Here is a 23558-nt window from a genome sequence, read left to right on the forward strand (position 1 = left end):
CTGCCACATGAAGAGGCTAGACCAACTGGCCCCAAGGTTCCTTCTACTTCTTGATCTGAGATCATATCATCCTATTAACAAAGAAGGTACTGACATAGGAAACTGCTTATTAACTGATTCAACTACAGATGTGTAACTGCATAGAGGATCAGAAGTGCATACATCCCTTGACTCATTTCTCACCCTGGTTTCTGACACCATCAAAGGAAACTGCTCTCTCCAAGATCATCAAAAATATCTTAAATGCCAGGTCAGTTGATGATTCCTATGTCTCCTCCTCTTTGAGCTCTGTGAAGATCTTCATCTTGATGGCCACCTCCTCTGGGATATTCTCTCATTACTGAATTTTCATGACCTGGCTCACCTCTAATCCTTTTCCACAAAGTGTCTGGCTACTCTTCCTCAGTCTCCTTAGATGGATTATCATCCACATCCCATGGTGGGCATAAACATTTGAACTCTGTGTTAGGCTTTCTTCTATCCTCTCTCTCAAGGACCTCATTAGCATCCATAAGTTCATAGAGCCTTCCCAATCCACACATCCTTGTTTCTTCTCTCTCAATTCCTACACAACTTAACTATCGGACACCACAACTAGTAAAATCACAGGCATCTCAATTCCACATATCCAAAATGTAATTAGTTTTATTTATCCTGAAATGTACTTGTCTTCCTAATTTTAAGCAAGAATGCTTTCAACTTTCAAGCTTGTTTTCACAACCATTTAATCATTCTTAATGAGCGTTCTCCTTCCCAATATCCAATCAGTTGCCAAGTCTTGCCAATTCTATCTGAATGACATCTTTCACATATGTCCCATTCTTTCTACTTACATAGCTCACCACCTTACCAATTCTTACCTGGACTATTGTAATAGTTTGCTTATTGTTCTCCTAGATTTCAATATATCCTTTATCGAGTTCATCTTCCATATAGCTAGAAAATTGATATTTCAAAAGCAAAATTATTTCTATGCTCAAGAAAATGCAATAGTGTGTTTTTATCCTCTGGGATAAAATATAAACTCCTCAATTTGTCCTTTAAAGATTTAAGTCCTTGCCATTAAAAGACATCAAAATCTCTTTTCAAATGTATTTCATATTAGGGGCAACTAGGTGGCACAGTGATTAGAGCACCAACCTTGGAGTCACAAGGACCTGAGTTCAAATGTGACCTCAGACACTTAATTACCTAGCTGTGTGGCCTTGGGCAAGTCACTTATAACCCCAGTGCCTTGCAAAAACAAAAACCCAAAAAACGTTTATTTCATGTTAATCTCCCTCATTTACTCTATGTTTAAGCCAAATTGGTCTACTTGACAATTTCTAACAAACATTCTATTTTCTATGTGTAAATTTTGCATAAGTTATCCCCATATATATGCAGCACTCTCTCCCTTCACTTCTACCTCTTAGAATACTCAATTGCCTTCAAGACCTCAGATGTCACATTTACTCAATGCCCTTCTTGATTCTTCTGTTTAGTAGCATTCTCCTTTAGTCAAAAATTACTTTGTATTTACTTATCTGTATATGTGTGTGTGTGTGTGTGTAAGAAAAATTCTCCCTCCTTAAGGCATTTCATCACTCACCTGCTTCTCCCATAAACTGAGTCAATTGTCAAAATTCCTGATATTTAAGGCTCCAAAGGGAAATAAAAGATATAGGAAAATAATTTTTAACATACTACTCCACTGGTGTGGGGTATTGCATATATTTTTAGATCTTTTTGATATATTGATTGACTTTGCTGATGGTTTTCCTCTTTTCCTTTAAAATGATATATGAATGGGCTCTGGGATAGAGGGAAGAATACTAAAAGAAATATGGTTGATGTAAAAGCAAAATATATCCATAACAATTTATTTTAAAAATAAATAGTTATAGTCAGTATGGTTAATCAATTTGCTATTCTCTTCTAGAACAAATAAGAAAACTCAGGACATAAATCATCTTGTTTACACATCTAAAACTTTATATTTAACTTATATTTAAACATCTTATAAATACATTAGTTTTTTTTGGTTGTTTTTGGTTTTTGCAAGGCAATGAGGTTAAGTGGCTTGCCCAAGGCCACACAGCTAGGTGGATTTGAACTCAGGTACTTCTGACTCCAGGGCCAGTGCTCTATCCACTGTGGAACCTAGCTGCCCCCTAAAAATACATTAAGGTAAAGTTAGAACACCAGTCATTTACAAGCAAATATTTCTAAATTTTATATATTTAAAGATACTCTTCATTTAAGTAGTATTAAGTTTGTTTTGCACTAAAATTAGCAATAATGTGTTAAAGCAATAAACATTCCCTTCAATTATGGCTAACATTATCTCAAGTTATATTGCACTTTCACTTTTTTTTTCCATTCCTCATCCTTTCTTGATTTAAAAAAAAATAAAGCTACTTTAATGAAGGAAAATTTTGAGGTTTAGATATGTAGACAAAAATTCAGTATAATGCAAGATAACCTGAGTGAATTTAATAACTATATAAGACATGATGAAACATAACTCTTGTATCATTTAGAATGTATATTTATTGACAGCATGCAAGGTTATAAAACAGGTTAGGTATAAACCCATTCCCTACAATACAGAAGTATTCTTTAAAAGATATATCCTATTACTTGTTCTAATAAATGAGGTTAAAATTATTAATAATAAAGATTTATAGCATACAGGAAGATGACACAATTGTCATTAAATATTAAATAATTAAATAATCAATAAATTCAGAGAAATGCATCTAGCCCTGGTGATAAATTCTTGGGTCAAAAGTTCCTTAAGCCCACTAGCTGCCCTGCAGAAGATGACCATCCTTATAAAAAAAAAAAAGACCAAAAAAAAAAGACTAGGGAAAATCAGGCCCTGGGCTTAAGGACATTTTATTGACATGGGATCAGAGAAGACATCAGGAAATGGAGATCCTAATTCAGGTTTTCCTATATAAACAGAGAGTGATTGGTGTTCTCATTGCCAAATGTTTCTTGTCATAGCCACTGTCATTTGCTGCAACTTCAAGGACCTTTACATTCCCGAGGGTTGGACTTTTCCATGAATTATTAACATAAGGCTAGCATTAGATGATCGAAAACTTAAGAGATGCCCAAACAAAACAAGTCTGAGATAAAAGTAAAAGATCTATTATATGTTCCCACAATGTTGTATTTACATGTTCTATATTTGTGTTCATGAATACCTATATATTTTAAGTCTTCAGTTTTTTCTGTGATGAAGCAAATAAACTTCTCTTCTATATTAGACAACCATGTTATATAATGAATACTATTTCTAAATAGGAATATCCTAGACATGAGACACACTAAGTTTTGTTTTAGAAATGTTCTCATTTATTTTGAGATAGGGGTAACAAGACAGAGAAACAAGTTTGACTTCCCCCAGGATAAAACCGAGGTTACCTGAGGCTAGAGCAGAAGCCATTACCTGGAACTTTGAGTCATAAGGTACAATTAAACAAAAATACTTACTGGCTGACTATTATACTATTAGTGGAATGGTGAACTGGTCCAGTAATTGTAAAACACAATGTAGAATTATGTCATTAAAAATGTCAAAGATAGAAAACAAGGACATTCCTATGTATTTCAATAACACTCTGTTGTGGTAACAAAAAATGGAAATACAGTTGGTGTCCTTCAACTGAGGAATGGTTAAACAAACTGACAAATCCAGAGCTATCTCTAGTCATCCTGATTCATATCTGGCCATTGGACCCAGAGGACTCCAGAGGAAATGAAGTTGGTGACTTAGCACAGCTCCCCCTCATTCAAATCCAAATCATGTCCTTCCTATGGAATCAACTTCCTGATGTCATGGTCTTCTTCAAGAACAAAGGACAAACACCATCACATCAGTGAAATATAATGAAGTTGCTTTAGGAAATAAAAAATATAAAGAATTCAGGAAAAAATGTTAAGGAGGTTTTTCTTCTTGAAAAAGCAGAACCTTTTTGAAAAACAAAGTGTCCACAAAAATATAAATAAAAGGAACAATAAAATGAAATTGATAGATGTCATTATAATGACCAAGTATGTTTCAGGGAACAAATAAGAAAATATAAGTTCTTTCACTGAAGAAGCATGTAGAATGCTGTCAATGTGTTGGTAGGTTTTACTAAACTGTTTTTGTTTTCTTTCTGTTTTGTTTCAAATCTTTTAAACTTTGTTGCAAGGGAAAGCTTGTAGGGTATGGTAGGGAAAAGGAGTAAATTTAGAATCAAAAGTGTCATAATAATAAAAGGCAATAATTAAATAAAATATTTTAATCATAAATCAGTTCATCATGAATTTAAAATAATGGGAGTATGAATAGAGAAGGACAGAGATGATCTCACCAAATTTTTATTTATTCTATGCCAACAAACAATAAGAAAATTCAACCTTTTGATTCTAGCCTACTTTCTCTTGGAATCTTCTATTACATTGATTCTTCTTTCTTCATCTTCCTGAAATCCATCTTCTTGGACTCTTGGCTTCCATAAGTTTTCCTTATCCTAACCCCTCAAATCTCAGGATTTTTCTTCACTTTTCTACTTTTATTTGTTCATACCTTGACATTTTTTCCCTCTAGACTACTAGCTGTTGGAGATAAAGTCATCATACTAGCAATATGAAATGTTTTCAAAGTATATTCTGCATTTTAACAGGATAATACATTATACAGGGTTACTAGGATAAACTAGGTTTTAGTGACTGGTCACTGGAAATGCATAGAATTTTATTTATTCTTATCAAATGTGTAGTCAAATGGAAAAAGCTACTCCCAATAAAGTAAGGGGAAATGCTCTTTAATCTTGTTTCTGTGACTTGGGATTTGTATGATGTTATAGGAGCTATGCTTGTTTAGAATGAGTAGCAACTGGACTTCCAGGGCTTTCACAGAGAAGCAGCTGGGCTGCTGGACTGCCATGCCCATGCTCTGATGAAGAAAAGGTCTTATCACCTGAAGACCTTTTGTCTTCTTCTTGTTGCCATCATTGTCCAGATTTTCCTTCCTCCTTTCTTAGGCAGCTCCATTCAGAGACAGGTAAACTGAACTGGTCCTTTAAGGTATGGCCATTTGGCTCTTTTGCTACCAGAAATTCAAAAGACCTGATTGGAGAAAGGAGCCAGTGGAGATTACTTCAGAGGATATGCCTGTGTTTCTTTTTTTTATTCTTTTTTATTAATTTAATATTTATTCTCATTTTTTACAAATGTGTTTTATACATTAATAAAATATTCTTGTTTAAGAGTAAACAAAATACCCCCCAAAAAAAATATAGACTCACTTGAGCGATAAAGTAAAGGGGAGAGAAAAAAATTAAAATTTAAAAAAATAATAGTAATAATTGTAGGTATGGCCAGGTGGCTCACTGGACAGAGCACCAGCCCTGGAGCCACGAGCACTGGAGCCCACATCTGGCCCCACACACCCAACAATCACCCAGCTGTGTGACTTGCAAGCCCCCCGAACCCTACTGCCTTGCAAAAACCAAAAAAAAAAAAAAGGAAAAAAAAGAACCAAAATATAATAAAATAGTAATAATAGTAGGGGTGGCTGGGTGGTGGACAGAGCATTGGCCCTTGAGCCAGGAGCACCCGGGTCCAAATTGAGCCTCAGACACCCAACGATCACCCTGCTATGCGGCCCCAGGCAGGCCACCCAGCCCCATTTGCCCTGCACCCACCCCAAATAATAATAATAATAAAAAATGTGCTTGAGTCTTTGTTCCAACAACAACAACTCTGTTGCGGATGGATCACATTCTTTAGGATAAGTCCATGGCAAAAGTTACTTCCATATTTTTCCATCATTGCCATTGCTGATCACAACTCCCTCCTTTCTTATTTCTCCACTACCATGTACTATATTTTCTCTCTCCTTTCACTCTGACTCTGTTGTAGGGTAGCTGAGTGGCGCAGCAGACAGATCCCTGGTCCTGGGGCCAAGAAGCCCTGAGCCCCCATACCACCCCTTAGGCCCAGAATCCACCTGGCCCTATGGTCCTGGGCAGGCCTTCCAATCCCAGCCCCTTGCAAGAAGTAAAAAAGAAAATGTGTTATATCTGACCACTTCTACCCCCATGGTCCATCCTCTCCTCCATCACTCACATACCCCCCTTCCCCCTGTCCCCCCTCCTTCTTACTCCAGATGTCTATACCCCATTGAGTATATTTGCTGTTTTCTCTCCTAGCCACCTCTGATGAGAGCAAAGGTTCCCTCATTCCCCCCTGCCTTCCCCCTTCCATATCATTGCAATAGCTCATTGTAATAAAGAAAAATCTTATTATATGAAATATCTTGGCCTATTCCCCCCTCTCCTTTTTCTTTCTCCCATTACATTTCCCTTTATTTCTATTGACTCCATTTTTACACCATATTTTATCTTTAAATTCAGCTTTCTCCTGTGCTTCAACTATAAAAGCTCCCTCTACCTGCTTTATTAACTGAGAAGGTTCATATGAGTATTATCAGTGTCATTTTTCTATACAGGAATACATGTAGTTCATCATCATTAAGTCCCTCATATTTTCCCCCTCTCCTCCAATCTCTATGCTTCACCCGTGTCCTGTATCTGAAGATCAAACCTTCTGTTCAGCTCTGGCCATTCCAAAAGGAACATTTGAAATTCCCCTGGTTCATTGTAAGTCCATTTTTTTCCCTGGAAGAGGACATTCAGCCTCGCTGGGTAGTTCATTCTTGGCTGCATTCTAAGCTCTTTTGCCTTCTGGTATATTGTATTCCAAGCCCTATGAGCTTCCAATGTAGTTGCTGCTAAGTCCTGTGTGATCCTGACTGCAGCTCCACGATATTTGAACTGTGTCCTTCTGGCTGCTTGTAATATTTTCTCTTTGACTTGGGAGTTCTGGAACTTGGCTATAATATTCCTAGGGGTTGGTTTTTTGGGATCTCTTTCTTGGGGGGATCGGTGGATTCTCTCCATTTCTACTTTGCCCTCTGCTTCTAGAATATCAGGGCAATTTTCCTGTAGTAATTCTTTGATAATGATGTAGAGTCTTTTCCTGATCATGACTTTCAGGTATTCCAATAATTTTTCAATTATCTTTCCTAAGTCTGTTTTCCATATCAGTTGTTTTTTCAATGAGATATTTCACATTTTCTTCTAATTTTTCATTGTTGTTGGTTTTGAAGTATTGATTCCTGATTTCTGGTGAATTCATCAATCTCCCTGAATTTTATTCTTTGTCTGAAGGATTTGTTTTCCTCAGAGAGTTTTCTTATCTCTTTTTCCATCTGGCCAATTTTGCTTTTTAAAGCATTCTTCTCAATAACTTTTTGAACTGTTTTATCCATTTGACCTAAGCTGGTTTTTAAGCATGCTATTTTCTTCAGCATTTTTTTGGATTTCCTTGACTAGGCTGCTGACTTCATTTTCACGTTTTTTCCTGCATCTCTCTCATTTCTTTTCCCAGTTTTTCTTCTAAGTCCCTCATTTGATTTTCAAAGTCTTTTTTGAGCTCTGTCATAGCCTGAGCCCAATTTCTGTTTTTTCTTGGAGTCTTTAGATGCAGGAGCTTGTGCTTCCTCATCTTCAGACTGAGCATTTTGATCCTTCTTGGGCTCATTTGAAAAATATTTCTCAATGGTGTTCCTTTTTTCTCTGCTTGCTCATTTTCCCAGCCTTAGCCTGTTTTGGGAGTGCTTCCTGCACTTTTGGGACACTCCCACAAGGGTCTCAGTATGTGAGGCTCTGTCCTCCCTCCTGGTCTGTGAATGACCATAAGCGTGCCCCTCTGCCACGGGGCTCAGGTGGGGGGCCCCTGCTGTTCTATGGGGGGGCCTAGACTGGGATCAGGATCTGAATGTGTTCAGAGCCCCAGAGTCCTGTTCCAGGGGCAGAGGACAGAGCTTGGCAGTCTCTCTCTCTTCACTCCCCTCCCTCAGCTCAATGGGCTCATGCCCTGGGGGCTCCTGCTCACAGCTCCACCTGCTTCTGTTCCTGGATCTGGGCTGTGCTGGCCAAACTGCTCTCTGTGTGCCCTGAGGGCTGGGCTCCATGTGCTTGCTCTGGCAGAGGTCCCCCGCTGTTCCCCCACTTTGTGCCGGTGCTCCACGGGGTGCAGCTCAGGAGACTCCCCCACTGCTGTGAGCCACGGCTCCCAGCGTCCTGGGGCTGCCTCCTGGAGGCTGAAGTTCTTTCATTCTGGCAGGCCACCCCTCCAACCCCAGGGAACAGAGCCTTTCTGCTCTTTTCTAGGTTACCTTGAGTAGGAGGACTGCCTCACTGGGTCCCTTTGTGGGTTCTGTCTCTCGAAAGTTTAGTTAGAGTCCTTAGCTGATGAGTTTTATGAAAGAGCACCTAAGACTTGATCCTTTCTTGTCGCCATCTTGGCTCTGCCTATGCCTGTGTTTCTATTAGCTATAGAAAATTTTGTGTTTGTTTTCTCTGAGTTTCTAATGTGGTGGTAACAAGGAAGGAGATGGGAACAGCATTTTTATCTTTTAAATTTTTAAAGGAGTATTCTTTTACTTTACTGTTAGTAATATTGTTTTTTGTCGCATTTTTATTATTCCTGAATGCCTCATTGTATTTTTTTTAGGGTTTTTTTTCTTTGCAAAGCAAACAGCATTAAGTGACTTGCCCAAGGCCACACAACTAGGTAATTAATAAGTGTCTGAGACTGGATTTGAACCCAGGTACTCCTGACTCCAAGGCCCCACTACGCCACCTAGCAGCCCCTGCCTCATTGTATTTCAAACACCAAACCTGAATGATGGGAGTAACCTGACTTTAATCTGACCTAAAATATCTGGCACAGTCCACAGGGATTACTTTATAATTGCTTTGTATTGAAATTCTATTTTTAAATATGGAAAAGGTACTGTTTAAAAAAAATCCTGCTGTGACTGAATCACCAGATTCAGATATCCAAGCTAAAAATCTCACCTTTTACAAGAAGTCTTTCTTAGTTCCCTTTAATGTTAGTGATTCTTTGATTTATCTTCTATGTAGTTTCTGTGTACATAACTACTTGCATATTGTCCCCAATGTTAGACTGTGAATTCTCTAGGAGTATTGCCTAATTTTTGACTTTTTTGTTTCCCCAGTTCTTAGCATAGTGCTTTGTACATAAACAGATAATAAATGTTTCTTGACTTGTCCTTTCAGCTGGATAAGGGGAAAGTTCCCATTCACTAAGTAGGATTAATGAGATGAATACTTAATAGAGAAATTTAAAAATATAACCTGGTTCTTAGAGACAGCTTTGAAAAAGCAGCATGGCCACGGCTAGAAGAGTAGATCAACTGGATCAACTTTTTGAGTGCATTGGGCAATTAGAGATAGAAGTGAAAGAATTTTCCTCTTTTCAAGATAATGCCTTAAAGGCAGATGAAAGATAAAAGATCTGATAGATGAAACAAGTAAAAAGAAAAAGATGCTAATAAAGCCTTTGATAGCTTCAAAATGAAAAGTAAAATCTGGGCCTCACATTTTTCTAGAAGATGAATTATACCCAGCCAAAAGTAGAACCATAAGGGAGAAAAGCAGGAGCCAAGATAATCCTAAAGGAAAACTATTATAGATTTTAGTCAGAGAACCTTAGGCTCTTCTCTTAATAGCCTCAACAGAATGAGAGTTACAAAATGGACAGACTACTCATATCAAAGAACTTGGGTGGTTGAGAGGAAATCTAAAAATCAAGTTTTGTCATAAGAATATGTATATAACAGGTAACAAGGTAGCAATGATTATCTCATTAGATCCTTATAACAACCTTAGGAACAGGTGCTACTATTCCCATTTTACAGTTGAGAAAACTGAGGTCAACTTAAGTGACTTACCCAGGACCAGTCAGCTAACAAGGATCTAAGGTTGGATTTGAACTCTGGTCTTCTTGACTCTAGGCCCAGTGCTCTGTGCACTCTGACACCATTAACATTGGCTAATGAGGCTAGAGACAATGAGGAAAATTCAAAGTATTTGTCGATTACTGGGTTTATGTTGCCTGGGAAAGCTCAGAGATGGATTTGTATTTACAAAGTCAGTTGAATCAATGGGAGGCTTCCCAGTTTCAGATGGTTTAGAGAATCTCTCATTTCTAAGTCACCTCCCTGCTTTAAACATGTAATCCTCCAACTTGTCAAAGAGATTAAGCAGCAATATAAGGACTGAATTCAAGCTATTTTTCTGGCCTGCTACTGACTGGAGTCAAGCATTTGAAACACCTGCTGATGCACCTGCAGTCAAGTCCCAAGACCCAGCCCACACTGATTGTTCTGGTTGAAAATCTCTAAACAGAATGGTGAAGCTACCGACCAAAGCCTTCTTTACAGCAGGCTTTACAAAATAAACATTAGTTTATCACACTGGAGGCTGCAAACAACAGTGCAGGAGTGCTTCCTGCTCCACTCAAGATTCTAATTCCTTGGAAAATACAAAGCATATTGCCTCCTATAGTGTAGACCGGTGTAACATTTATCCCCATCCTTCCAGAAATCCTCTAAGGAGATATAATCAATATTCTTCAAGATCTTTTGACATTACAAGGTTAGGTTTGCTCTTACTACATTACAGGCCTACCTCCTATAAATATATTTCTTTTAGAATAGATTTCTTTCATTTTTTCCTGCACAACAGTAAAAACAGCTAACATATATGTGATTTACAAAGTGTTTTACATAAATTATCTTATTTGATATTTGCACAATTTTTAATGGATCACACACATATTAGCCTATTCAAATTACCATGTGCTTCTTCACTGCCCTTTGAATAATTTACAAATTAATTCTTTGGAAACTGCAATATTTCATAAATAAAAGCCACACAGCATCAACAAAAGAATACTGGTAGACTTTTAAAGGAAGATAGTGAAGGTCAAAGTTATACCCATTTTAGTTTTGGTCATACAGTCATTATACTTTATGAATTTCCTTCCTACATTTTGAGGAAGCAAAATGATATTTGGTTTTCTCATTTTTATCAACCAAACAAATTTTCTAAAAAAATTATAAGAAATAGTGTAAATAAATTGAAGAAAATCCAAAACTACCAAAATTCAGTGAAAAGAATTGGTTATTTCTCTAGAGTAAGAATTTCAAATAATGGTATAACCTTCAATAAATCCATTTCTCTACCACTGACTGCAATGCACTGTGGATTTTTCTTTTGCTACAAGAAAGTAGCATGGATAATTGTTTTGTTAGAGTTCTTGTCTGTTTTATACAAATCAGGAATCTATTTTACTTGCCCTATACCTCATCCTCATCAAAACAGCATAAAAGTGAAATTGAATATACAAATAATCTTTCATAATCTTTGGGTGCATAAAAATGGACCATTACATTTAAGCATAGATTTAGGATTTGAAGAACAACTGCAGAGTAACAAGACCTAATTCTGGAGCACTGAAGCTCTCTAACAACCCAGTTCCCTGAACGTTATTACAACTAGCCACTTGAATTTCTGACTATTAAAATTACAAATAACATGTAAATATACAAAAAAAGAAGAAATTTATCCTAGAAAACACATATAACACAAAACAGCAATGCTCTGAGGTCCTTATCCCAGCTCCCACTGCCACTGGTGATTTAGGTCCTCATCACTTGGGGTTTCTACATTCTCAGGATACCCCTGAAGGGAATCTGTTGAGATACATTTAATCAGTCAGGGGGGGGAAATAACTTTGAGTAGAAAGTATTTGTAAAATTAGTATAAAACAAGTACCTATAAATCCAGGAGAAAGTGGCCTCAGGCTTGGAGAAGTCAGGTAACAAAGGAAATTCATAACTATGGGCCATTGGAAGTCCTTTTCTCCCCTTTGGGCTCAGGAAGTTCCCTTCAGGCCTGGGGGTAGTCACTTTAGCAGATGCCTTGTAGACCATCAGCTGATCCTGGGATCTCTTTAGGAAGATAAAAAGTCTGACCTCCTCCAGATTTCTTTAGCTTATAAGATCTTTCTCTAACCTACGAAAGGGAATAGGGAAGGAGCTCTAAGCCACTGCCAAAACTGCTATGTCCTAGGCAGATCTTCCTGAGAATGTACTTCTGTGAATGCCAAGGAATGGATTCCTGGAATGACCTCTGGAATGGCTAATTCTGAACTAGCTTGGCAATTAATCAACAAACCCTAATGCATGGCAGAGTTTTCTAGGCCTCTCCAAACTAGAACCTTGTATAATATCACTCCAGTCCCATGGACACGCAGCATGCTGTCTAAAGTCTGTGACCAAGTTTGGATATCTGACCAATGTCTAAATGGGATATGGTAATTTGATTTACTTCAATCAGCTTCACCCTTACATCATCCCACCCCTAGTTCAAGCCCCTCTCTCCCCCAGTTTTGATATATGAAACAAATTTATCAGAGATTAACTGACAAAGTTCACACTTTCGAATTGTGGTTAGGATCAGAATTATCCATTTTAAAAGGTTTTTTCAGTGTCATACTAAAATTTCAAGAAAGGTCTATGCAGCACAATTTATCATCAAATATGTTATTTCACATTCTTAGATATTTAGAAATATTTGATGAACAATTTAACAAACCATTATCATTTTCTAATTAGCTCTCTCTGCCAATCTTTTTACTTGCAAACTTGCCATTACTAACCTCAAATCCAAAAAGAAAAGAAAAAAAGACAAAGAAAATCAAATGCCCACATTTCAGAAATAAAGCCTATTCTTTGGAAGGCTGTTCTCTCCACCAGAACAAGGTTCCATGGGTTGAATACAAGTCAAACCTTCACCTTTCAGGTCAGAAACAAAACTGATTAAGTCTGAGGTTTGTCTTTTAGTAACACTATTACACTGGTAACAAGGAGCTGGAGACACAGGGTCTTCACTTTAACCCTCTTCCAAGCAAAGCCCTTCCCAGATGGACTCAGTCACAGGCTTGAAGAGGAAGGGATCTTGATGTACATAATTGTCTCCTCCTCTTTGTCAAAGGGACTTCCACTTCAAACTAATATAAATATATTGGTTTAATCCTTAATTAACCTTAAAAGGAAAAGAAACCAAACTTTCAATCTCAAAAAAAAGTGAACTCCTACACAGCTTCCCAGACCTTATTCCTCCCCAGGAGAAATTAGTCAAGAAACCTCTTTATTCTTCAGTGAGAAATCCTGGGTGTAATCTTCCATGATTCCCTTAAAGTCATCCAACTGGGGTCAAGGAAAAAAAAATTTCTAAGTTTCCCTTTCTCCATAGGGCAGATCAAACTTTTCCAAGAGGACCCTTTATCATAGACAATTCCCTTAAAGTTAAGACAAATTTCCTCTGGGTCTCTAATGTAAAGCACATGTGAAAATTGCCAATAAATCCCTCTCACTATGAAGACACTTCTGGAATTCCAATTTCGTCTAATAAAAGGAAATCTACGATCAGTTAAAACTAAAGAAAACAAAATCAACTAGCTCTAAATAAAAATAAAGGCCTCATTAAAAGGGAAAGGAAGAGGAGGGTCATTGACTCAGAGCAGAGAACCAAGGATTGAGGAAAGTGCTGAGAAAAGTTTGCTCTTTCCCCAATTTACTCTCCCACTTTCTAGCTACATAAACTAAAATATTTTCTCTATTAGTTATCAAATAATCATAGAACCTGAATTTTGTAAGATCTTGAATTGTGCTTCAAATACTAAGGCCAGAATTGAAACAAAGATAAATATAAATTTAAATTGAGGAAAAGCGAGTTTTCCTAATTTGGGGCTCAAACAATTGTGATTGAACTTGTCTAAAATTAAAGTTAAAGTGCCATATTTTCTGAAGGTTTTTAAAACCAACCAATTATTTTAACAGCAAATTACAATGGTTTTTTTCCCCCTCTAAAAGAAGATCAATTTTATTTTTAAAAGTTTTCAATGGCAGTTTATTTGCTTTATGAAATGTTAGGGCATTTTTTTAACTTTTTTTTCATTTTATAATCATTCTATTACCATTCTGTCCAAAAAAAATGTGTTTGAAAGAGAAAAAAAATAGCAAGCTTCAACAAAGAGCAACCTAACAAAATCTGAAGAAGATTACTAAGTGACTTCTTTCTCCAATGTTAGTAATTCAAGATGATCATTTATTAAGGTGCACCAGGGGGTTCAATCAACATCAGGAAGAGTATCCATTCTGATGAAATTATAGGGTCTTTATAGTATGAAAGCTAACATGAATTGAAAGAATGTTACAATTGAAAGGGATCTTAGATATTTTCTAATCCCAAAACCTGATTTTATAGATGGAAAAACTGAGGTCCAGACAGGTCAAGTGATTTGTTTATGGTCACACAGCTAAATTCATAGGATCTAAAGGATTTCAAAGAATCTCAAGCTGAAAGGGACTATAGGTATTTATAAGACTCTCATTTTACAAATGAGGAAACTGAGACCAAGAAGAGTTCAAAGATCTTTATTCCTTTATTCCAGTCTCAGGAAAATGCCACCCTTTTATTCACCTAGACCAACACACACCATCCTCACAACATCTTCCCATCCTCACCAGGAAATTGTCCCCAAAGTCTCTTTCCTCCTCCCAAAAATCTATAAGCTATCCCACACTACTGAGATTTTTTTCCCTGCTACATGCAAAAACTCCTAGGATTTCCCATCCTGGGGGAATGGGAGAGAACCTTCACTAGACCTAATCATCCTTTCAACTTATACTTTTTTTTCCTCCTCATTGAACAGTTAAACTCAGATAAAAACTGTCTACACTAATTTACCTTCACTTCCTTTACCTTCATTTCTCCATCCTTTATAATTTGGTTTTTCAATCTCTACAGTAAAACTGTTCAAAGTTAAAAATGAGCATTTAAATTTTTGTTAAATTTACTTTGCATACTAAACTTCAACATTTGAGAATTGCCTCATATACAGCAGCACACAAAGTGAAGATTCCTATATGAAACTATATTTCAAGTCCCTTGTTTTAAAATACACACACACACACACACATATTATTTTCAAAACTGTCTTGTTTATAAGTGCTTCCTTGAAAATATCTCTACATTTTGAAAAATAGTTCAATGTTCAATTGCTAATTTTGTTACCTTCCTACGTGCACATTCACCAAAACAAAAGAGGGAAAAAATCTTGTAAAAATTAAGTAGGGCCAAGTAAAAGGAATTCATACAGTGGCATGTTCAAAAATGTATGCCTCTGCATCTTACATATATGACTTTTCTTTCAGGAGGTGGATAACATGCTTTGCTATTAGTCTTCTGGAGCTATGGCTGGTCATTACTTTGATCTGACTTCTTGTATCTTTTAAAGAGGTTTTTCTTTATAATATTGTTGTTTTAGAATGTTGTTCTCATAATTCTGCTCATTTCACTCAGCATCAATTCATACTTCCCAGGATACCCTAGGGTTTAATAATATCTCATTATATCCACATATAACAATGTTTTCAGTCATTCCCAACTGTCCAAGGAACAGCTTAGATTTTAATGTTTTTGTTTTCATTCTCTCCCCCCCCTTTCATTTCCCCTTCAATATTAAAAAGCTTGTTTTCCTTATAACTATTCCCTACCTGGTAGTATCCTCTTATAACCTCACCTATCTCCACTTGTTTCCCTGTTAAGCTTGATTTATTTCTATACTATTTTGTTTGTTTTTTCAACCCTCATTTATTTTAGATGAGTGACCTTCACCTAATGCCCACTCTCCTAACCCCTTCTCTTCCATGTTTGCAGTCATCTCACATATCCCAATGATGAAATAGCAAATTCCAGTCTTACTCCCATTCCTTCTTTCTTCACTACCATATGCTTCCTTTTGTTCTCCTTTTTCTTTTGCTCTACCCTATCAATCAACCCTAAAGGTTCTCTCTTTTTCTTCTCATTTAATATCTTTTGAATACATGCTTTTTTCTTCTCCCCAACCAGAACATAATACCACATCACCTTACAGATCTTTACAATTCGTCAGATAAATTTAGTTTTTTGGCTTTCTCTGGACTCTTTTATTTAGATTTCAAAGTACCAATTCAGCTGTTATCTTTTTAATAGAAATGTTTGAAAGTCCTCAATTCCATTAAAGATCCTTTTTTCTGTTAGATTAGGAGTGGAGAATTTTTGTTTTCTGCCAAGGACTATCATTCACTGGCAATACAAAATTATCAACTAAAAATTAGTATGTTATATTTGGTCAAACATTTAATTAATTCCAAACCTAAAAAGTTCCTAGATTCTAGTACTGCCTGCCATTTCCATGACAGCACCAGATCCTTTATATATCATTACAAGGGGTAAACAATATTGGTTGTGTAAGTCCCTCTTTTGTCTTCTGGAACATAGTGTTTCACCATCTCTTATTTTCAGAAGTGATTAAGTGTTAAGTGATTCTGACTACAGTTTCTTGGGACTAGAATTCTTGCTGAATTCTTGCAATATCTATATCTTGATGGTATAGCTATATAGCACTGGATTTTAGCTTTGACATTCTTGAGGCTTCTCCTGTTGGGATTTTCTTTGACTCTTCATTCTCCTTTGCCCAACTTACCTAATCAATCATACATCTGTTTCTCCCTCCCAGATCATTTTCTTTTCTCTAATCACATGGCCACCATATTTCAAGCTTTCATCAACTCTCTCAAGGCCTATCACAAAAGACTTCTAATTAGCTTTCCTTACTATTCTCCACAACTGCAGCCAAAGGGATTTTCCTAAGTGTGAGGATAACCATGTCACTTCCCTATTGAATCAATTCTAAACTGAATGCACCCTATTTCCTATAATACATACTCTACTCTCTTTAGCTTTTAAATCCCTTTATAAACTGGTCCCAACCTAAATTTCCAGCCTTATTACAAATTACTCTCCTCACACCAGTCAAACTGGCATTCTCTCTCTAGCTCCTGTTTCTAAGTTTTTGCAGTAATTGTCCTCCATGTCTGGAATGTTTGGGAAATGTTTCATTGAAACAGGACTGGTTCTTTACCAACAAGACTGTTAAGTTGTAATATTCTCCATACTGAAAATTTTCAGATTTAATAAAATGTACTCAAAATTTAAATGTAGAAAAGTTAAACCTTGTCTTTAAAAAAAAGGAAAAGGAAATCACATGAGTAGCAAATGGCAGTGCAAGGATTTGAACCTAGAATCTCTGACTTTAGCTGGTTTCATGTTATTCACTTAGATACAAATTTATTTTAGGACTGCTTCAAAGCTGAAAATTTCTCTACTATATACAATCTCTCCTTCCCTCCCTGCCCCCCTCACCCCAATTCTTTGGGCCAATGCTTAAAATTGCAAATCAGGATGCTTTTGCTAGAAGTACAGTGGATAGAGGACAAGGCTAGAAGTCAGGAAGGACACTAACTATTTGATCCTGAGTAAGTCACTTAATCCTGTTTACCTGAAGACTTCATCTCTAAAATGAGCTATAAGAGAAGATGCTAAACTACTTCACTATCTCCACTAAGATCATGGAGAGTTGGACACAACTGAAACAATGGCTTAGCAACAATCACCATCTTCATAGGAAGAATAATTCCAAGTGGTAAAAATGCTGTCATACTTTTTTCCTAATTTTGCTTGATGAACCAGCTCTCTCCCATGCTATACTATGCATTTCATTCTGGATCACTATCAACACTGATGGCAACCTAAGTTCTTTTACCAATATGATATGCTTAAAATTCTATAAAAAAATAAGTTCAGTTAAAATGAGTGATACCCATGAAAGAAATAATTATAAGTTACAATTTGAAACATCAGTAAACAAAAACGTAAGAGCCAGACTCTCATATAATAATTTATTTGAATGATACCTGATTTAATCATAGTTGCTTTTAACAAGAAATTAATAATTTACAGGGAAATGATTAATCATTTTGATTACAGTTATTAGCTATAATACTCATCTGAACAACAATGATTATTTAATGTCACTGTGGCAAAACTCTATTCATGGAGAGGATACATCTACCCAAAAAGAAAAATTAGCAAGCATAAGCAATAGTGGAAGGGAAATCAGGTTGTTAGAACAGTACACTGGGCACCATTTTGTGAAAAATATGCTGTCAAACTCCCAGCACATTCATTAAATAACAATAAAAATTCAAAATAAACATAAAGGCAGATGCTGTAATTTCCTTTTTTAAAAGTTGCTGAGAAGAGAGAACTATCATGTAAGTAACATTTCACTCTCATATATCCATCTATGCTTATAGTCATAGACAGTACAGAACTCAAGAATTATTTGAAGTCAGGTATGGCAGATGTACAACAAACTGAATAAATGACTATGTTACTTAGTTTACTTGAGACCAAATAATGAACAGAGCCAGGTTGCAAATCTTTTCCATGCCTATGTTAAGGAACTGTCTCTCTTTCCAGAGGAAAAAGGTTTCACAAAGTCTTATATGCCTTTAATCTATGGGTATCTCTTTTTTCTTGTCTCTCCAGTGCCCAATACTATGGCTTCTACAGAGTAGGCTTTAATAAATTGTTTGCTGAACTAAAATGAAAACAAAAGTTCTAGAAATATTCTCCTTTGGGATTTAAAAAATTAAGATAATCAATTCTGTAATCAATGAACAAATTGACCCAAAATGCTGTTGACACATAATTTCTAATTTCTAATTCCATAGTCCTTTCCTTCCACCTGGTTACATATATTTGGTCCCATGCTGCTTCAGTTTTATGGTTGCATACACACCAGAAAGTATAGAAGAAACACGTTTACTTTAAAAATGTCTCAAAGTCTGAAATTTTCCTACAAGGTTAAATCTTCCTTCTCCCTATTATTGTTTCTATTGTCTAGGAACAATGCTAAAAATAGCTAATCAGGACTATCTTCTTAAGAGGAAAACCCAATGCATGAAAAATTGCAAGCTTTTTCAATAATTTTGCTTCATGAACCAACCTTCTCTTCTGCTAATCCCACATCTGATTCTGGCAAATAGAAATTCAACTGTCAGGATACATATGCTGCTTTGATGTTCAACCAGTCACCATAATTGACTCAACTCTGACCTCAATTGAATATAGTTTAGGGTTTTTTTTGTTTTTGTTTGTTTGTTTTTGTAGGTTTTTGCAAGGCAATGGGGTTAAGTGGCTTGCCCAAGGCCACACAGCTAGGTAATTATTAAGTGTCTGAGACAGGATTTGAACCCAGGTACTCCTGACTCCAAGGCTGGTGCTTTATCCATTGTGCCACCTATCCACCCCTATAATTTAGTTTTACAACCTTTTATCCATGCAGTAACCTCTATTAGTTTAGTTTATTCATTCCCATATGAAATAAGATCACTAAATGCAAATTAACATACTCAGCTGCATCCTTATAGTGCTTCAAATCCTTCTTCAAACTTTTGTTCTCACTGTCCAAAAGCAAATTCTGAGTGTATGCATCTGGAACAAATCCAAGATCTGGAGGTTTAAAGGAACCCTTCTGAATTAACTCATACCTAGAACAATATAAAAAAACATGTTTCATTCTACTTACTTAAATCGTATTTATAATAAAAAGAGTATGTTGTCAGCTGGAATCATATTACATTTATAGCTTATTTCATATCTATAAGATAGTTCATATTATTTTATATTTATGGAAGTATTAGGTACTATCATAATGATCATTGTCCTTACCACTACTGTCATCAGGTAGTCTGCCCTGACTTAATATTTCAATTAATTTTAGAAAATTTATAATAACTGGAAAACCAAATTATTTAACAATTTATAAAATACCCATCAGAAAAAAACTGATTTATGTATGAGATCATATTCCAAGAAAAATAAACATGTCTTATTGCAATCAAGTCCTATATTTTTAGGAAATGAGATATTCAAATGAAAGGAGATAAAGAAGAGAATGGAAAAGCAAGAGATTCTGATAATCTTTTATTCTACTGGCTAAATAAAGCATTACAAGGTTTAAACCACATCCAGCTGGGGTTGAAAAACTAATTTTCAAGTTACTTTACAATCCCATTCAGTCATTTTGTGATCAGTGTGATACAAATAAATTACAACTAAACTACTAAATTTGTTTATTATTGAGTTTAATTATTTATCTATTAAATTAAATAAAACCACTAAACTACTTAGTGGAAAATCTTAGATATATGGTATCCACAGTAGCAGAATTACAACTCTGGAATAACTTTAATAATAGTTACTAGAATATAGACTATCAGTATTTCTATCTGCCAAAAGAAAGAACTTTCTATTGTATTGTGAAAAATGTTGTTAGCACAAGAGAGAGTAGAGACAATTTATCAGGAAGAAGAGATTAAGTATAGCTATTGTTCTGAGGAATGCATTTATATTACTGAAGGGAGGGGGAAAGAAGGAATTTATAGCAAAGACAAGCAAATCTGAGCTGTTGGGTGCTTCTGAATTTGCTTTATCATTCCATAGATAAAAGGGGAATGAAGTAAAATGGATCTACAAATCTGTGATTCAGTCTACTGTTCTAACAACCTGATTTCCCTTCCACTATGAAGGCAATCCCACAATTCCCCCCCCTTAGATTTCCTCTTATATCCTACCATGATATTTTGAAGAATTCAGGAAGGAGTCAGGGTGTGACCCTTGAGATTAAGTTTGGTCAGCTCATGACCACTCTAGGAAGCAGTTTCCTGACCCTGGAATCATCTGAGATTCAGCTGATAAATTGAATGCTCAGAGGCACAGGTGAGTTCTCTATGCCAAGATACTTCAAAAGGTCATTTTTGTTTCCAAAAGGGCATCCTTACAACAGAGGCTTTTGACTTTAGTTTGGGAATGTCTATTTTTTTCTTTTTATTTCTTGACTATTCATATTTTTTATTCATGATTTTATATTTCCAATAGCACTTCCAGATAGCTACTGTCAAAATAACTTTTGCAAGGTGCAAATAACTCATTTGTTGAAAAAGCTTTTAGTGATTTCATACTGCCTCTTAAGATAAAATAAAATCTCTTCTGCCTGGCATTTAAAGAATCTGGATTCAATATATTCTTCCAGTCTTCTTCCATCCTGCTTCCCCTTAGTCTACATTCCAGCCAAAATAGGCACCTAGCTGATTCCCTATACCAACATTCCAATTCCTACTTCAGTGCACAATGCCTACATTTGCCTTCAGCTCTTCCTATAAGAACCCATCCTTTCTTCAAGGCTAAACTCATGGTATCTCCTGTGTGAAACCTTTCTTGAAGCTTCAGGTTGTGCTCATTCTCTCTCTCTCTCTCTCTCTCTCTCTGCTGAAATAATCTTTTTTTTAATTAATTCACTTGTCTAATTATATTTGAATCCCCTCTGTTCCTCCAGTGGATTATAAAGTCCTTGAAGGAAGGACAAATTTCGTTTTTGTGTGTCTCTGAATCTCCAGTGCCTTGGTCATTGTAGGTATGCAAAAATAGTTGAACTGAACTCATATGTAAATTTTATATCTATTTCATTTGATGAATTTCTCCAAAAGAATATATAATTTTTTAATCACATTTTCTCCTTTAATGTATTGTGATCTCACACAATTCAGAAGAGAAAATATGTTAATACAAAATAGTTCTGAACTTCTGAAGGTATAGCTAAAATAATCATTACAACATAAAGATAAAATTTTAAACACTTTATTTACTTTGTCTAAGAATATGAGTAGAAGGAAAAGTTAGAGCTTTGCTTCCCAAGAATTCTTCATATCACAATGGAAGGCAGAATTCTGTCAGTTTTCCTGGAAGGTTATGAATGCCTGCCAGTGGCAGAAGTTATATATCTTGTTATAAATTGTTTTTATTTTTAAAAAATTAAATATTCTTTTATCTCTGCTATAAGAGCAAGATTTATTTTTTATTATTATAAAGGTTTGAAATACCAGAGTCCTATTATACAGCTGGTGACAATGATTTAACCTGTACTGTTAAAAAAAAAAAAAGCAAAACCTTATACAAGGATGCTTTAAAATATTTTACTGATTACTGATTTAGTGTTACATAATGCTACAGTTTACCTTCTAAAAATAACCCATATAGTTATAACTTATTTTGTTAGTATATTAATTTATTAATCCTAATATAAAACTAAAATTTTATCAAGAATGCTTGATAAAATACAAAGAACTTTTTAAAGTAAAAAAAGTTTACTTTAAGTCATTTTCATCCTTATACGTAAGAAAGCTTTTCTTCAAATATGCCCTTACATCTGTCTTTTCCTAACAATGAGGAATTATATAATAAGCATCTTTTAATATATTTATATTGAACAATAACAATTTAAATCAATTTATGAAAATATTTCCTAAATACTCATTTTTAAAAATCCCCTAATGGCATCTTCAGAGAATTATAGGACTTAGATCTAGAAAGGACCTTTGGAAAGATCTAGTTCTATTTCCTCATTTTGCAGATGAAGAACCTGGGCACAAGTTACTCGATCTCTCATGGACTCTATGGCTCTTTCAAGCTCTAACATTATATGATTATGCCAGTACCAGAAAAGTTAAATAACTTATATAAAGATTTATTTTGATTCAATGATCCATATGTGATTCAAAGTCTGGTATTTGATCCCCAAGATAGTGCTCTTTCCAATACACCACACTACCTCTCTCTGAATAGCAATTATTCACAGAGTTCCCACTTTTAATGGAAAAGCCTCATTTAACCTGTTCTTTTCTCTATGATATTAAGCACAAGGATGAGGATGGAGCAGGAAAAGATACAAAACCCTCATAAACTCTAGTTAAGGAGAGATGACAGCTACAAATCAAAATATACATGCATATATCACAAAGCAAGTTCCATGAGAGATCTAATAAAGAAGTAATGATCCTAGCTGGGGAGAGTAACTCATAGAGAAGGGGGCCTTGGCCTTTCAGAAAAGACAAAGTGTCATAAGATAAAGACTGTAAAGCAGCATATATAGAAACATTCCTGGCATAAGGAATAGCATGACCAAAAATGTAACTGTAGGTGGGAAACAACAAGGGGCAAATTCAGGAAATGGTGTCTAGTTCACTTTGGCAGAAGTCAAAACAGGAAGTAAGTAAAACACTATTAGTGTTACCATTTGTGGCCTATTCAATTCACTAATATCAATAAAAGAATCATTTTAATTAATGCCTCTGCTTCACATTAGTGGTAATAAATCAACAAAATGAGAGAAAAAAAGTCCTACCCAAATTACATCTCAGCTGAATGAACAGATAATGAAATTTAGCCCATATCATAAAAAAAAAAAATTAGGCAAAAGTCACCTCATATGTTCATATGCAATCTATTAATCATTCCTCTTTCAATAATTTGTTAATAATCAGGTTTAAATATCAGATTCAATTTCATATTCCTCTAGGGAATTTTAGGATGCTAAAAATTCTTTCCAAGGGAAAAATAAGAGATGATAGTCACAAGATTTTATAGCTATTAAAAAGAAGTTCCTGAATTTTGTTGAGATTTTGAAAACTAACTGTCTCATTTGTAATATGAGGATTATGGTAAGTCCTGTAATTAATAATTTAAATGTTACAGATGCCAGAAACACTGATGATTCAAAGTCTAATATAGGAAAAATTATAAAATAAAATCTATGAAGAATTTTTAAAAACAGCTTTCTATTCCACAGTTCTCTGTACCTTTTTTAAAGTATATTTTAAAAGTATACCTTAAAATAGCATGCATTTTCCA

The 23558-nt window shown here is 35.4% G+C and overlaps 1 protein-coding gene across 1 annotated transcript in view; it reads right to left on the reverse strand.

The window, feature by feature from the left end:
* Positions 1-23558, reverse strand: part of SPAG16 (sperm associated antigen 16) — a 1328678-nt gene that overhangs the window by 1281419 nt on the left and 23701 nt on the right. Inside the window, exon 5 of the mRNA XM_074191443.1 lies at positions 19223-19360. Within this exon, the coding sequence (XP_074047544.1) occupies positions 19223-19360 (138 nt within the window). The remainder of the gene's footprint in view (positions 1-19222; positions 19361-23558) is intronic.

The sequence above is a fragment of the Macrotis lagotis genome, chromosome 6 (genome assembly GCF_037893015.1).
Source record: "Macrotis lagotis isolate mMagLag1 chromosome 6, bilby.v1.9.chrom.fasta, whole genome shotgun sequence".
Classification (NCBI taxonomy): Eukaryota; Metazoa; Chordata; class Mammalia; order Peramelemorphia; family Peramelidae; genus Macrotis; species Macrotis lagotis.